Genomic DNA, 17,013 nt, shown 5'->3' with positions numbered 1-17,013 from the left:
GTCTGTCCAACCTCCTCCTCCGCCAGCGCATCCAACTCACCACCAGGTGGTGATCAGTTGACGGCTCAGCCCCTCTTCACCAGAGTGTCCAAGAAATGCGGCCAAAGGAATTTTTTTTACTTCTTCTTACTTCTTTTTGAACATGTCAAAACTGCTGCTGCTTCAAAAAAAAAAAGTCTCTTGCATTCATTGTTCAACTATGTTCGAGCATGTCTGTGACTTACACTACCATCATGTTCAAAATAAAGACATTTGAATTGAATTATTGTACTTCATTTTCTAAATCTGGTTATAACTGAACAGCTCTTACAGCTGTAAGAATCTGCTGCTTTTTAAGGAAAATATTCAAAATCTTTCCCAATATCGAACCAGAATTATTTCTTTCAAAACTAAATTAACTAAACTGCCTTTTAACTGAACTCTCAAAATAAATGACATCAGCACTGATCAAAAATGTACACTTTTTATCCAGTGTGAATACGTTGATGTCTCGTCAAATGACAATGCCGGGCAAACGCCGCTCCACACTGACCACACCAGTAAAGCTCGTCTCTAGTGTGAATACGTTGGTGAGTCGTTAGGGTACTTTGCCGGGCAAAAGCCGCTCCACACTGATCACACCCGTAAGGCTTGTCTCCAGTGTGAATACGTTGATGATTCGTTAGAGCACCTTGCTGGGCAAAAGCCTTTCCACACTGATCACACCTGTAAGGCTTGTCTCCAGTGTGAATACGTTGATGATTCGTTAGAGCACCTTGCTCGGCAAAAGCCGCCCCACACTGATCGCATCTGTAAGGCTTGTCTCCAGTGTGAATACGTTGGTGACTCGTCAAATGATCTTGCCGGGCAAAAGCCGCCCCACACTGATCACACCTGTAAGGCTTGTCTCCAGTGTGAATACGTTGGTGACTCGTCAAATGATCTTGCCGGGCAAAAACCGCTCCACACTGATCACATCTGTAAGGCTTGTCTCCAGTGTGAATACGTTGGTGTCTCGTTAGATCACATTGTTGGGCAAAAGCCGCACCACACTGATCACACCTGTAAGGCTTGTCTCCAGTGTGAATACGTTGGTGATTAATTAGAGCATCTTGCCGGGCAAAAGCCGCCTCACACTGATCGCATCTGTAAGGCTTGTCTCCAGTGTGAATACGTTGGTGAATCGTCAAATAACCTTGCTGGGCAAAAGCAACTCCACACTGATCACACCTGTAAGGCTTGTCTCCAGTGTGAATACGTCGGTGTCTCGTTAGGTGACTTTTATGGGTAAAAGCCGCTCCACACTGATCACAGCTATGTGGTTTATCACCAGTGTGAGTTTTCTTATGGATCTTCAGGTTTGATGAAGTGGTGAAGACTTTCTCGCAATCATCACAGCAGTATCTTTTGGGTCTTCCTTTATGATTCTGTAACAGAGAAGATGACTTACATTATCTTGGCTGCATTATCAAAAGCCTTTTCAGTTTCAAGTATGGAGCTAGAACAGTTTCATAATTCACAAATGCACAGGACAAAATTCACAAATGCACACGCCGATCCACAAATGCAAAGGACAAAATTCACACGTGTGTAGGACAAGATACGCAAATGTATTTTTTATGCACACACAAATATAACCTGATTTACAAAAGTTTTTTGTTTGTGAGCTGAGCTGGATTTGCATGTGACTTTTGAGACTCCCCTGACGTGACTCGATTCACAAATGCGTTTTTTTTTTTTAACACGGAAGGATCTGCAACCAAACAGATATCTTCTGTTCAATCATAAGAGCGCACCCCACGTGGGGGATGATTTACTCGTAAACCAGTCAGATTATAGGGCTGATACACCTGCTGTTTGAGCTGCGTCGTGCCGTTGGCTTAGAAAAATGATTCAATATTTCGAGTTGGTGGAGTAAAGACAAATAAACAAGACAGCAACACGGGATGGAAAGGAGATCACTGCTCTGCTTTTCTTGTGATCTCGGTAAAGAAAACAGCGCGATCGGAGATGGTTTGTCGGGCTGTTCAACCAGAGCCGCCGGGAGACTGGAGAGCTCCAAGTCCTGCCGATGCAGCAAATGATGATGAGAAACAGCGGATATATTTATGCATGTATCACCACCCACCCGACCCCACTAGGTAATGAAGCCTATAATCGGGGACCAGAGAGAATGCAGTTCTGCCGAATGATGTTTAGTGGAGGCAGACATTATCTCATTACTGATATGATTTAACAGAAGATTCCTAAATTGATTAATACATAGATTGGATATTTGTTTCCAGTACATTAGAATGGTTTTCTTTGCGATACATAAGGCAGTGAGAACCAAGTGAGCCAGGTTTTTTTTTTTATAAAAGTAAAAAGAAAAACACTTCATGAGAAGTTTAAGAAAACGAAACAAAACAAAGAATTTAATCCTTTAAAACTTGCTATATTGATTTACATGTGCCAAAAAAGGAGTAGGAAGAAGTGTAAACATATTTAGTCCTACCCCCATTCACTGATCATTTAACCTGTATTTATAAATATTCACTGTACTCAAACAGCTAAATAACAGTATTATTATTATTATTATTATTATTATTATTCTCACACATACTTATACATGCATACACATAATTATTATGATTATAATACTCACACACATACTTATACATGCATACACATAATTATTATTATTATTATTATTATTATTATTATAATACTCACACACATACTTATACATGCATACACATAGTTGAATATTTCTATATATTTGTACACACATTAGGGCTGAACGATTTTTGAAAATAATCTAATTGCGATTTATTTTCTCAATATTGGCTTGCTGATTGGGTAACGTACTGCGTCACGCATCGCGTCACTTCCTGGTGTTGCGGTCTGTTGCTGCTGCACGGCGTGCAGGCACAGATCTCTCCCGACTTTTTTTGTCTTAAACTTAGACTGTTTTCTGGTAAAATAGCACTATATCTGGTACATTACTGTCTTTATTTCAACACTCGCTCATTTTCTCTTCCGTAACTTTCACTGTCACCAATCACCAATACATTTTCTGTCCGTTAGCCTCCGTTAGCATCTTAGCATGGCCTCTCCGTCTCTCACCGTTTCACCTCTTTGCTGCTCAGTGAGTGAAATGTTTAGTTATTCCTCTGCCTCCTTTAGTGAAGACGGTAAGTGCTTAAAATGTAGTTTATATACAGGGCTGGAGGCGAGGCTCAGTCAGTTAGAGGTCCGGTTCTGCCAATTTGACCATAGTCCGATAGCCTCCTCAGCTAACCAGGCTAAGCTAGCGGCGGACCGGCCCATAGCAGCTGAGGGTAGCCGCTCCCCTGCAGCTCCCGAGCAGCCGGCCAGTCAGGACCGGTGGGTGACGGTTCGGAAGAAGCGTAGTCTTAAAAGGGCTCACGGAACACCACCACCCGCTTCATGTGTCTAACCGATTTTCCCCACTCAGCGACACACCCGTTGAGAAACCGACCCTGGTGATTGGAGACTCCATAGTCAGACATGTGAAGCCGACTCCAGAGACCATAGTTAGGTGTATCCCGGGGGCCAGAGCGGGCGACATAGAAGCAAATTTGAAGCTACTGGCAAAGGGTAATCGTAAATATGGTAAAGTTATCATCCATGTCGGAGCTAACGACTCCCGTCTTCGCCAATCGGAAGTAACCAGAATGAATATTGCCTCGGTGTGTAACTACGCCAAAACCATGTCGGACTCCGTAGGTTTCTCTGGCCCCCTCCCCAATCTGACAGGCGATGACATGTTTAGTCGCATGCTCTCGCTCCGTCGCTGGTTGTATCGGTGGTGTTCAGAAAACGACGTGGCCTTTATTGACAATTGGGAAACGTTCTGGGGAAAGCCCGGTCTGATTAGAAGAGACGGCATTCATCCCACCCGGGATGGTGCTGCTCTTGTCTCTAGTAATTTGGCCTGTTTCATTAGACCCTCTCCCTGACATCGCAGGGTCCAGGCCAGGATGCAGAGCTGTAGTTTAACACACTTCTCTGCTGCTTCTCGAGGACCAACGCCTGCCAACAAAACTATAAGATTACATGATGTAACTGGTAACTCTAACCAGGTGCCTAGCAAAATAGAAGTAGTTGCAGTTCCCCGCCCTCCACTAGTTCACCAGGTGCGGTGTTATAGAGGCGTTAACCAAAATAATCTTGTAAAAATTAAAACCAATGCACATTTGGTACCAATAAGAGACCGAAAAATTAGATGCGGACTACTAAATATACGATCGTTAAGCTCCAAGTCTCTGTTAGTAAATGATATAATTACAGAGAGTAGGAGTGATGTTTTCTGCTTAACAGAAACATGGTTACAGGAGGAAGAGTATGTTAGTTTGAATGAATCGACTCCGCCCGGCTACTTTAATCATCACATTCCTAGAAACACGGGCCGAGGCGGAGGAGTCGCAGCAATTTACAACTCCAGTCTCCAAACAAAAATTGAACCTAAGTGCAATTATAATACGTTTGAAAGCCTCACGCTTAGTCTGAAATTTCCGAGCTGGAAATCAGAGAAGCCAGTTGTGTTAGTGGTAGTGTATCGGCCCCCTGCTGGCGCTTATCTAGAGTTTTTGTCTGAATTTTCAGATTTCCTTTCTGGATTATTGATCAGCACAGATAAATTCATCATAGTGGGCGATTTTAATATTCATATGGATGTTGAAAGCGATAATCTTAAATTAGCTTTCAATTCTCTTCTAGAATCAATGGGTATCTCACAAAAAGTGGACGGGCCGACGCACTGTTTTAATCATACTCTCGATCTCGTTCTCACCTACGGTGTTGAAACTGATGATCTGTTGGTGTCACCTGTAAACTCCCTTTTATCCGACCATTACTTAATAACGTTTGAATTGAATGTTGTTGATGTTGAAGTGCAGGGCAGGAGGTATTATTTTAGCAGATGTCTGTCTGATGAAGCTATTGCTAAATTTAAGGAGACCATTGCTCATCTTGCGACAGTGGAAAATAGTGAAGCCTCTACTGAAGCAATAGAGGCCAGTGACCTGGGTTCTACCTCTGATGTTGATGTTGATTTTCTTGTTAGTAACACTGCTGATCTGTTGCACTCAGCTTTAGATGAAGTTGCTCCTTTGAAAAGGAGGGTTTCTAGCCACAGGAGCTTAACTCCCTGGTACAATTCAGATATTCGCATGTTGAAACAAAGCGTGTGTAAAATGGAAAGGAAGTGGCACTCTTGTAAGTCTGTAGACTCTTATCGTGAATGGAAAGATATTCTAATACTGTAATAATTGCTCGGGGTTTATGTTTATGTTTATGTTCATGTTCTGGATCTCTGGAAAGCGTCTAGAGACAACATCTGTTGTATTAGACGCTATATAAATAAAATTGAATTGAATTGAATATTGTGATTGCAATTTAATATGCGATTATTTTTTTCAAGGTCCTGTTTTCATGTATTTTTCAACTATAAAAGCAATAAATCAGTTTGTTTTATAATAAACAATGTCAGATTTATTTAAAGTACAGATTACAACAATAAAGGAAACAAATCTGTGGTTTTACCTCTTTAACATGTCTACACACATCTGTACACATGAGTGTTATGGGTCGTTCTCTGAACCCAATCGCACAACACCAAACCGGGTTAAACTTTAGCCACAACGAGGCGTAGTTTAATAGAAAAATCACAGAAAAACTCCCACAGGGAACAAAAAAACCTTCCTCAAAGGAAACTCAGAACTTCACAAATAACTCAAAAATCACAGAGAGAAAAAAAATCACCAGCAAACTAACAAACAAACCAACAAAGCTCAGAGTCAACAAAACGAACGAGCAATGAACAACTCGCAGACCCGCTCTTTAACCTCCTGATGAGCTGACGAGCTGTAGGTGTGGTTAGGCTGATTTATGGTTCCGCGTTACACCAACGCAGAGCCTACGCCGTAGGGTACGCGGTACGTGCACCGTACGACGCGCGTCGCAGCTTCACAGCGCGGCGCACTGTCCGCCGGCGCGGCTGCTAATTCCGTATTGAACAGTGAGTGTGTTAGAAGGTACAAAAGGTCCACTTATATGTTGTAGATACTTTATTCCTTGGTCTCTCCATTGAGTAAAGTTTACCATCTTTTTTTTATCATTTTTCCAGAATGTCTTGGTTGTTCTCAGATGGGTGTGCGATCACATGGAAAAAGTGAGACTTTGGCTATTTTAAGAAAGTCCCACCAGGCTGTCAGAGTTGAGCTAATATTAATGCTTTTAAAGCATTCATGATGTGTAATATTTTGACTGATAAATGGTAGATCTGAGATTTCCAAATCATTGCAAAACACTTGTTCTGAATCCAGACATTGACTATCTAGTAAGTGGTTTTTGCACCATTTTAAGATATACTGTAACTTATTAACTAAGAAATAATACTGGAAGTTGGGTAAGTCTAAGCCTCCACAGTCTTTGGATTTTTGTAATGTCTTTAAGCTAATACGTGGAGTTTTATTTGAATTTTGACACGTATGAATCCAGTGACTTAAACCAAGAAGGAAAGGGGTTTGAATGGTGATGGTCCATCCATCGATCGTCTGCCGCTTATCCCTTTCCCGGTCGCGGGGGCAGCAGTCTCAACAGAGATGCCCAGACACTTCCTCCAGCTCTTCCGGGGGGAGTCTGAGGCGTTCCCAAGGCAGCCGAGAGACATAGTCTCTCCAGCGTGTCCTGGGTCTTCCCCGGGGTCTCCTCCCGGAGGGACATGCCTGGAACACCTCCCTAGGGAGGCGTCCAGGAGGCATCCGGTACAGATGCCCAAGCCACCTCAGCTGACTTCTCGCAATGTGAAGGAGCAGCGGCTTGACTCCGAGCTCCTCCCAGGTGACCGAACTCCTCACCCTATCTCTAAGGGAGCGTCCAGCCACCCTTCGGAGAAAACTAATCTCGGCCGCTTGTATCCGCGATCTTGTCCTTTCGGTCACTACCCAAAGTACATGACCATAGGTGAGGGTAGGTGCGTAGATTGACCGGTAAATCGAGAGCTTCGCCTTTCGACTCAGCTCCTTCTTCACCACGACGGTCCGGTACATCGACCGCATAACTGCGGACACTGCACCGATCCGTCTGTCAATCTCACGCTCCATCGTTCCCTCACTCATGAACAAGATCCCGAGATACTTGAACTCCTCCACCTGAGGCAGGACTTCTCCACCCACCCGGAGAAGGCATGCCACCCTTTCCCGATGGAGAACCATGGCCTCAGTTTTGGAGGTGCTGATTCTCATCCCTGCCGCGTCGCACTCGGCCTCAAACCGCCCCAGCAGATGCTGAAGTTCCCGGTCCGATGAAGCCAACAGGACAACGTCATCTGCAAAAAGCAGAGATGAAATCCTGAGGTTCCCAAAGCGGATCCCCTCCGGCCCCTGGCTGCGCCTAGAAATCCTGTCCATAAAAATTATGAACAGGACCGGTGACAAAGGGCAGCCCTGCCGGAGTCCAACATGCACCGGGAACAAGTCTGATCTACTGCCGGCAATGCGAACCAAACTCCTGCTCCGATCATACAGAGACCGGACAGCCCTTAGTAGAGGGCCCCGGACTCCATACTCACCGAGCACTCCCCACAGAATGGCACGAGGGACACGGTCAAATGCCTTCTCCAGATCCACAAAGGAGCCTGTCGCTGAAGGAGCTCTCCAGCGCTCTGAAGGTGTCCTTCATGGGGTGGGAGTCCTTCTCCATCATGGATGACAGCTTAGCCATCATCCTCCTCTCTCCCACCACCTGTACTGTGTCCAGAGAGCAGCCCACGACAGAGCCGGCCCTTTTGATGGTTTTGTCCAGCCTCCTTCTGTCTGCAGCTGTGATGTTGCTGCCCCAGCAGACCACTCCGTAAAAAAATGGCTGATGCCACCACAGTGTCATAAAAAGTTTTCAGGAGTTTCTCCTGCACACCAAAAGCCCTCAGTCTCCTGAGCAGATAGAGTCTGCTCTGGCCTTTTTTGTGGAGTGCAGAGGAATTAGTAGTCCAGTCCAGTTTATTGTTGAGGTGAACACCCAGGTACTTATAAGATGTCACCATCTCAATGTCCTTCCCCTGGATGTTCACCGGTGTCGGGGGGGGGGGGGGGGGGTTTATTACACCTGCGGAAATCCACCACCAGTTCTTTGGTTTTACCCGCGTTGATCTGGAGGTGGTTCTGCAGGCACCAGTCCACAAAGTCCTGGGACAGTACTCTCTGTACTCGCTATCTTCATCAGTGATGAGGCCGACGATAGCAGAGTCATCAGAGAACTTTTGTAGGTGACAGGTTGGTGAGTTGTAGGAGAAGTCCGCAGTGTAGAGAGTGAAGAGGAACGGCGCCAGGACCGTTCCCTGCGGGGCCCCCACACTGCAGACGACCATGTCCGATGTGTGGTAAAGTCGGGAAAAGGTTACAAAGCCATTTCTAAAGCTTTGGGAGTCCAGCGAACCACAGTGAGAGCCATTATCCACAAACGGCAAAAAACATGGAACAGTGGTGAACCTTCCCAAGTGGCCAGCTGACCAAAATTACCCCAACAGCGCAGCAACGACTCATCCAAGAGAGAAAGACCACAGAACAACATCCAAAGAACTGCAGGCCTCACTTGCCTCAATTAAGGTCCTTGTTCATGACTCCACCATAAGAAAGAGACGGGGCAAAAATGGCAGAGTTCCAAGACAAAAACCACTGCTGAGCAAAAAGAACATAAAGGCTCGTCTCAGTTTTGACAGAAAACATCTTGATGATCCCCAAGACTTTTGGGAAAATACTCTGTGGACTGAAAAGACAAAAGTTGAAGGCTTTTTGGAAGGTGCATGTCCCATTACATCTAGCATAAAAGTAACACGGCATTTCAGAAAAGGAACATCATACCAACTAGGGCTGGGCGACATGGCCTTTTATTAATATCTTGATATTTTTAGGCCATGTCACGATACACGATATATATCTCAATATTTTGCCTTAGCCTTGAATTAACACTTTGATGCATACAATCACACCAGTATGATCCTTCTATATATCTACATTAAAACATTCTTGTTCAGGAGGGGCCTTTAGAGCACCTTTATATTAAGAATAATTGTAGGTGTAGGGACTGCAATGTTTCATCCTCTCCTCCTTTACTTTCACTTACTTTTAGAAATATGATGTCATATAGTCTTGTTTGACTTTGTTTCGATGATAGTGATTGATTTCATGTGGCCACATTTAAGCAACACTAGGTGACGTTTCTCAGCTCTGGAAGAGAAAGGCTCGGCGGCACGCGGACGCGTGTTGCACTGAGCAGCTCCTCAGCTCTCCGGAGAGCTGTGCGTGACGTGCGAGGAGAAAACATCCCCTCCTAACATCCCCTCCTAACTCAAATATGAAATAGAAATGAAAGCAAGAAATTTAAAACAGAACTATTATGAATCAGGTCCCAAAGCAATGAAATTATTGACGAGACGTTTAGGAAAACAACAAGCAGAAATTACAGTCAATAAAATGTATGACCCCAAAACAAATCAGCCCAAATATAAACCAAAAGAAATTTAAAATATCTTTAAAGATTATACAAGGAACTCTACACTGAATCGTCAGATTTGAACCAGGAAAATATTAAAACTTTCCTCAAATCCCTAGACCTACCTTCAATAGGCACAAAACAAAATGAACAAGTAACAACAAGGATAACAATGAAATTTGGAAAGCAATTGGCAAATTAAAATCAAATAAGGCACCTGGTAGCGATGGATTTCCCTCCGAGTGGTATAAAAAGTTTAGTGAAGAACTAACACCACTACTCCACAGTAATTTCAATTGGGTTATGAGTGATGATAAACCCCCCCCCCCCCCCCCCCCCCTGGACTGAAGAATTAATTACACTTCTTCCCAAGCCCCTAAAAGATAAGGACTATTGCCAAAATTATAGACCGATATGAGTATTAAATGTTGATTATAAAATGTACACTTCAATCATATCAAATACACTCCAAACTATTGTACCAGACTTGATAGACAAGAATCAATGTGGATTTGTTATGGATAGACAAACGCAAGATAATATTAAAACATTACACATTATACATAAAGATGAGATAGGAGCAGCCTTGATTAGTTTGCAGAAAAAGGATTTGATAGAGTTCATTGGGAATTTTTATACTAAACTCTGGAAAAATGTGGATTTAATAATAGGTCAATTCCGTGTACCAGGTCTATATATAACAAACCCACAGCTAGGCTGAAAGTGAATGGCTCTTTGTCAGAAAGTGAATGGCTCTTTGTCAGAAAGGTTTACCTTAGAAAGAGGAACTAGACAGGGCTGCTGCCTTAGTCCAACACTGTTTGCCCTGCACATTGAGCCGTTGGCCCAGATGGTTAGACAAGACCCCTCAATAAAAGGCATAGATATAAATTAACAAAAACATACAAGTTTGTTTGCAGATGATATTATGATTTATTAAAAAACCCAGTTGTTCATTCAAGCAGCTTACACAAACTCTAGAAAGATTTGGTTTATATTCGGGCTATAAAGTAAATATACTTAAAACCTAACTTCTCATGTTTAATTGCTCGCCTAATCAAGAACTGAGGGAATGGCAGATAAACTGGGAAACTAAATCAATTAAATATTTGGGCATAAAAGACCTTTCTAAATTATATAGAAGCAAATATGAACACATTGATAAAAACGTAAGGGAATACATTAACAGATGGATAACCTATCCACTGGGATTAATTGATAGGATAAATGTGGTTAAAATGAACATCCTGCCATGTTTGCTATAAGTGTTCTTATCTTTACCGGTTGTGATATCGAAAGAACAATTAAATAAATGGGATAAATGCATATTAAGGTTTGTGTGGGGAGGCAAACGACCCATAATACGCTATACCACTTTATAATTGTCTAAAGACAAAGGGGGAATGGCAGTCCCAAACCTAAAAGAGTCTTTTCATGCCGCTCAACTGCGTCATCTAATCAGCCGGTGTGATAAGGGGTATGTAGCTCGATGGAAAGATATTGAAATCTCAGTATCCAAAAACACAATTCAAACGAATATTGGGGACATAGAGACCCCCAGCCGCATAAGAGGAGAACATAATTTAACCCAGTGATTTCATTCGCTTTAGAAACATGGTATTCCATAGTGAAACAATTAAAACTTGGTAAGGAAATAGGATTGCTAAAATGGATTGTATTTGACGATACATTTATACCAAGAAAACTTGATGGGAGATTTAAACAGTGGGCAGAAAGAGGAATTACAGCCATGTGCACAACTATTAAAAAGGGTGAAATGAAAAGCTTCCAGGAACTAAAAAAATGCACACGATCTAACTAATCAGGACTTATTTAGATACCCAAAAATATGAGTATAAAATACATCCTATCATAAAACTACTGGCTAGGGCATATAGCCATGCCATCTGTTTTATATGGCTGCTTAATGGACTCCAGAATAGAATCAACATTGTATGTTAAAGCAAAGTGGGAAAGGGAGCTGGGTGAAGAGATTCCAGAGGGCAAATGGTATGATTTGTGGAAAACAATCCAAAATACTACACAGTCTCTGAGATGGAGAGAATTTAATTGGAGGAACTTAATTTGATATTTTATCACACCTAAAATCAGAGCTAAACAGATAAATACTCACCAACCATGCTGGAGATTGTGTAACCACATGGATCCAGATCACACACACATATTTTGGAATGTACGAATGTATGAATGTACAGCCCTTCTGGGGGAATGTTCACTCAATTCTCTGTAATGTACTGGGATATGTGATCCTGTCTTACTCTGTACCTTGGACATTTGGATGGATGGGTATATGTTGGAGACAGATATCTGGTCAAGATTCTCCTAGTGGCTGGGAAGAAGGCCATTACCAAAAACCGGTTCAAGTCTGATCCCCCCAGTAGCAAACAATGGATGTCAATTATAGATGAAATACTGGTGATGGAACATCTCACATATAAGTTGAAAATGAAAGAAGATCTCTTTGTAAGGAACTGGGGAAAATGGTTGCCATATAAGGAAAGAAGTGACTCTACATAACTGTGCACAGGCTCCGTTCAATCTTTATGAATAGTTATTATATGTTTGTTTTTGTATTAATTTGTTTTGTCCTCTTTAGTATTATCATTATTGCCGTTATTATTTTCTATTTGACAGTTTCTTTCCTGATCCGTAGATCTGAGGAATTCGTCTTAAATGTGTTTGTTAACATTGATAATTGAAATGAATCAAAATTGATAAAAAACAAAATGTGGTGATGATGTCCTCCATCTCTAGACCTGCCCCCCCTGGCTCTGTGGGCCTGCTGATGGCCGGTGTCTCTTGGACCTTACCTTGGTGTCAGTGTTACGGGCCTCAGGTCCTGAGACCGCTGCAACAAGATTGGAGCTTTGCCTCACGGAGTTGAATCCTCCTAACTCTCCTCTGGAAACCTGGGAAGCAGAATTGAAACGTCAGGAGGGAGCCGGCCGTCTTTCTTCCCCGGAAAGCTTGGTCTGATTTATTTTGGAGACCGCCTCTCTCTTCTATTGACTGTAAACTTTTGAAAGAAGGGTCGATAATTCCTGTCAGCCAATGCAATCAGTGTTTAAATGTGTATGAATGTTGGTGGTGGTGGGAGGGGCTGTTTGGCGCAGTATGGCAGCCACGCTTCCATCAGTCTGCAGGGCAGCTGTGGCTACAAAACGTAGCTACCACCACCGTTGAGAATGTGTATGAATGATTAATAGTTTAAGTGTAGCACTTTGAGATTCATTGAATGTAAAGTGCATTACAAGTTTAATTTATTATTACGTGCGTATTCTCCAAAGGTAAACAGTCGCCAGAGCATACTGAGTGCACGGACGCCAGTGAGCATTAAATCAGTTTAAAAACAAATATAAAAACATGATTTTCACAAGGTACAAAGAGGAAGGGGTTTAGCGCCTTTAGGGGCCTGATATAACACTATTGGGTAGACTGGTTTATATTTATGTACAGAAATGGGCTGCTAATTATAAGAGTGAATATATATATATATATATATATATATATATATATATATATATATATATATATATGTGTATGTATGTATGTATGTATGTATGTATGTATGTATGTATGTATGTATGTATGTGTATATATACACACACACATACATACACATAGAATTATATTATATATATAAAATGTATGTGTGTGAATACGTGTGTAAGTAGATACATACATACATACATACATACATACATACATACATACATACATACATACATACATACATACATACATACATACATACATACATACATACATACATACATACATACATACATACATACATACATACATACATACATACATACATACATACATACATACATACATACATACATACATACATACATAGCAGATGGAGTTAATATAGAGATAGTATGGTGTAAATAGGTATAAATATTTATATGGGCGTGTGTTAGGGCTGGGCGATATGGACCAAAAGTCATATCTTGATATTTTCTAGCTGAATGGCGATACTCGATATATGTAACAGGGTTGAATACGTTGTGGTTAAAATCCCGCTAAATGGGGAAACTACGCCCCCTGCTGTTGTACTGTACTGTTGCCTGCATTCATAATAGCGGGGAATTGTGGGAAATCCTCAGTGCTGGAGGATTCCCATGAGGCAGGTAATGCATCTGTATGTCCGTGGACAAAACGAGTTATAAATGTTTTGAAAAGCACTTAAAAGCTTAATCTGGGATAAATGTCTGAAAGCTCAACTTTGTCACGTTTTTTGTTCAGTAAAATATATGTTCTGTGTATGTTTATTACTTGTAAAAAAACGTCTCCAATACAAGTAGCTAACAGGTTTTATTGTTGTTTTCCCAGACAGATTATGTGCTTTGGTCCACACATTAATGTGCACTGTCTCCTGTACCCCTTTTTCTGTTGATGCAGGTATGTTGAGTGTCACAATTTTATGTTTTGTTCAAATTCATTAAGCTAAAATAATATATAAAAATGGTAACAGTTCATAGTAAAAAGATAATACATGCATTTTACATTTTCTGTTTTTTTATGTATTAGACATTTGATTTATTTTATTTTGCAAATATGAAATCCACTATACGATCACCATAGTATATTAGTACTCTCAGTGCTGGAGGATTCCCATGAGGCAGACAGATTATGTGCTTTGGTCCACACATTAATGTGCACTGTCTCCTGTACCCCTTTTTCTGTTGATGCAGAATAAACACCATATGAGCTGTTACCACCACATGAGTTCCAGAGCGTGATTAATTGAGAGAAGACATACATCGGTCACATTGGTGCCGTGACTCGTCGATGACTGTCGGACCGGGCTGGTGTCTTCTCATCGCTGCGTCATCAGAGCTGTGTTCCTTTGTGGTGGACTCTCAACTAGGTTTGCAAATATCAGCCTCGTTTCGCCTGAGGACGTTTGTGTTGTATTGTGGGGTCTTTATTTTCACATCATGAGCTCCAGACAGCCTGGTAAATTCGATGGAACCCCTCTCAGTTGGGGGAGAGGTATGGCGTGTGGGTTGAATCGCCTGCCTGTTCCATTTTCATTACAAGCTGGTGCTGATCAGATGAGGGATGAAACATGGTTAGTTGTTGATTCTGTGGACAGTCCCGTTGAATGTGACAATGTTTCCTCACTCCGCAATCGGTCTGTAGACAATTTACACTCACATGAGAGCGTTAGCACACCTGTTCTACACCCTTCTCAGAGCGCTTACACATGCCCACCTGAGAGCGCTAGCACATCTACCCCAGACCCTGTTCCTGTTGAGGTGAGACTCGCTGACCAGATGAACACTGTTGTACAACAGATAGGACAGCAGATAGCAAATAGCATTTTAACACACCTCACGACAGCCCCTGCATCACACTTCGCATCAACCCCTGCAGCTGCTGTGCACACGAGCCATGAAGGTGCACGCAGGAAGGAAGGCTCTCTCACCAGCCACACACTAGATCTCTCCCAGGTCCAACTGGTCACTCAGAGGCAGGTAAAGGAGCCACCTATATTCAGAGGGGAGAGTTCAGATGCACTAGCTGTTGATGAATGGGAGGACTCGATGAAAACCTACCTCAGAAAGAGTGATATTCGAGTGGAGAATCAGGCTGAGGAGATTCTCATCCACCTGAGAGGCAGAGCAAAAGATGTTGTACGATTTGGGATTAGAAATGGTGGAATTGATGTGCAGCAGAATCCACAGGCCATCTATGTACTCCTGCGTAAACATTTCAGCTCTAGCTACTGCTCCTCTGTTCCACTAGCTGACTTTTATTCTACCCTGCCGAAAGACAAAGAGGATCCATACGAGTACTGGCTTAGACTGAACAGGGCTGCTGATGTTGCTGCCGGTTGTCTTAATGAGCAAGGCAAGATGTTTGACAACCCTTCTGTTGAGGTTACACGTATGTTCATCAGGCACTGCCCAAGCAGGGACCTAGCTCTTACCTTTAGGTCCAAGACAATTGATAAGTGGTCGGCTCGTGAGGTTCAGGAAGTGTTAGATGAATATCACCTAGAAAGGGGCCTCAGGTCTTCTGCTGAATTGAGTAGCAGGATCAACGTGAATAAGATGGAGGTGAGCCCTAATGCTAATTTCGACATGAACATCCCAGAACAGAAAACAACAGTGAGTCAGGACAACTCTACCCTTGAGAAGTTAATTGGAATGCTAGAGAAAGTGCTACTTCAGGGCCCAGTTCGGGCACAGACCAATAGGAGGCCATTTAGCAACAGGCTTCCAAGGATTGAGGGCCTACGTGACATGCCATGTTCCATATGTAAGGACAGCTCTCACTCTGCCTTCACACACTGTCGGGAGCGTGGGCTGTGCTTCCTGTGTCACCAACCTGGCCATTCAAGGCAGACCTGTCCGGAGGGTGGTCGTCCCCGTCCCCATGGTCAGCAGGAAAACTGAATGATCTGCGTGCAGGGGAGGACAGCGCAGATCGACTGAGTGAACCTCCCACCTTGACAGACACTGATTATGACACATCGTACAAGACGTTCAGCAGGGCAGGCCTGTCACAGAACACTGTGATTGTTCAAGACCTGCAAAGACTCTCGAGAACTGATAGCCTGTTCTATACAGATGTAGCTACTGACGATGGAAATGTCCTCAGGGCGTTAGTGGACAGTGGCTCAATGGCATGCACTGTAAGTGAGACTGCAGACACAAGGCTTTCACAGTCGACCCCTGACATTGAGAAGAAATCGGCTGAGGGCTTTGTCATTGTTGGCTGTGGGGGTAACCTTGTCACGCCTTCTGCTATGTATGACCTTACTATATCTGTTTATGGCTATAAGGTGGTAGTCCCTGTTCTTGTTGTGCCAGGTCAACGTGATGATATGATTCTGGGCAGCAACGCCATCAAGTGGCTCATTACACAGATGAAGAACATTGTGGCCAGCCAAGACATAGCGTCTCCAGCTAATAGTGCTCTGAGTGATAGTTTGCCCCGCCTAATGTCCCTATTGTCCTCCTCAGATGGATGTAATGGTACAGCGGTGCCAATCAGAATTGGAACAGCTAAACTCAAAAGATGTGTCACTCTGGAGCCACTGTCTGAACATTTGGTGTGGGCTAAACTGCCAACATTTGACATCTCGGCGGTGGGTAGCACAGTCATGATTGAACCTACCCAGTCTAAGGCCAGGCCTGCACAAATTCTAGTGGGCAGAGTTGTCACTCCCTTATGGGGTGATGGCTATGTTCCAGTCAAGATAGTGAACCCCACTGACAAGCCACTGACCCTTAGGAGAAATGCTAAGGTTGCAGATGTGTCTCCCTGTCTTTCAGTGCAGGACCTGCCAGAACCAGATCGTGTACAGTCCAGTGCGCAGTATGCACAGGTCTCGTCACCTGCAGCTCGGTCAGAAGCCGAGATGTTATCAGTCCTGAGTGACATGGGCCTGCAGGATTTAGACCTCTCATCCTGTGAAGTCTCCCTTGAGTGGAAGGACAGGCTGTTGCAGATCATTGAGCAGTATGGGTCTACATTTTCAAAACACAAAATGGACTG

General features: G+C 43.0%; 1 protein-coding gene across 1 annotated transcript; it reads right to left on the bottom strand.

Annotated features, from left to right (window-relative positions):
• Window positions 1–373: 373 nt before the first annotated feature.
• LOC133460933 (zinc finger protein OZF-like) lies at window positions 374–15,986 on the bottom strand. The gene is made up of 5 exons (XM_061741647.1): window positions 15,961–15,986; window positions 15,841–15,913; window positions 15,066–15,119; window positions 12,306–12,404; window positions 374–1,406 (listed from the first exon to the last, which is right to left on the bottom strand). Exons 1-5 carry the CDS (start codon window positions 15,984–15,986, stop codon window positions 465–467), a joined length of 1,194 nt encoding a protein of 397 aa, XP_061597631.1. The 3' UTR covers window positions 374–464.
• Window positions 15,987–17,013: the final 1,027 nt, after the last annotated feature.

The sequence above is a fragment of the Cololabis saira genome, chromosome 15 (genome assembly GCF_033807715.1).
Source record: "Cololabis saira isolate AMF1-May2022 chromosome 15, fColSai1.1, whole genome shotgun sequence".
Classification (NCBI taxonomy): Eukaryota; Metazoa; Chordata; class Actinopteri; order Beloniformes; family Belonidae; genus Cololabis; species Cololabis saira.
This window is presented reverse-complemented; position numbering and strand designations above follow the sequence as displayed.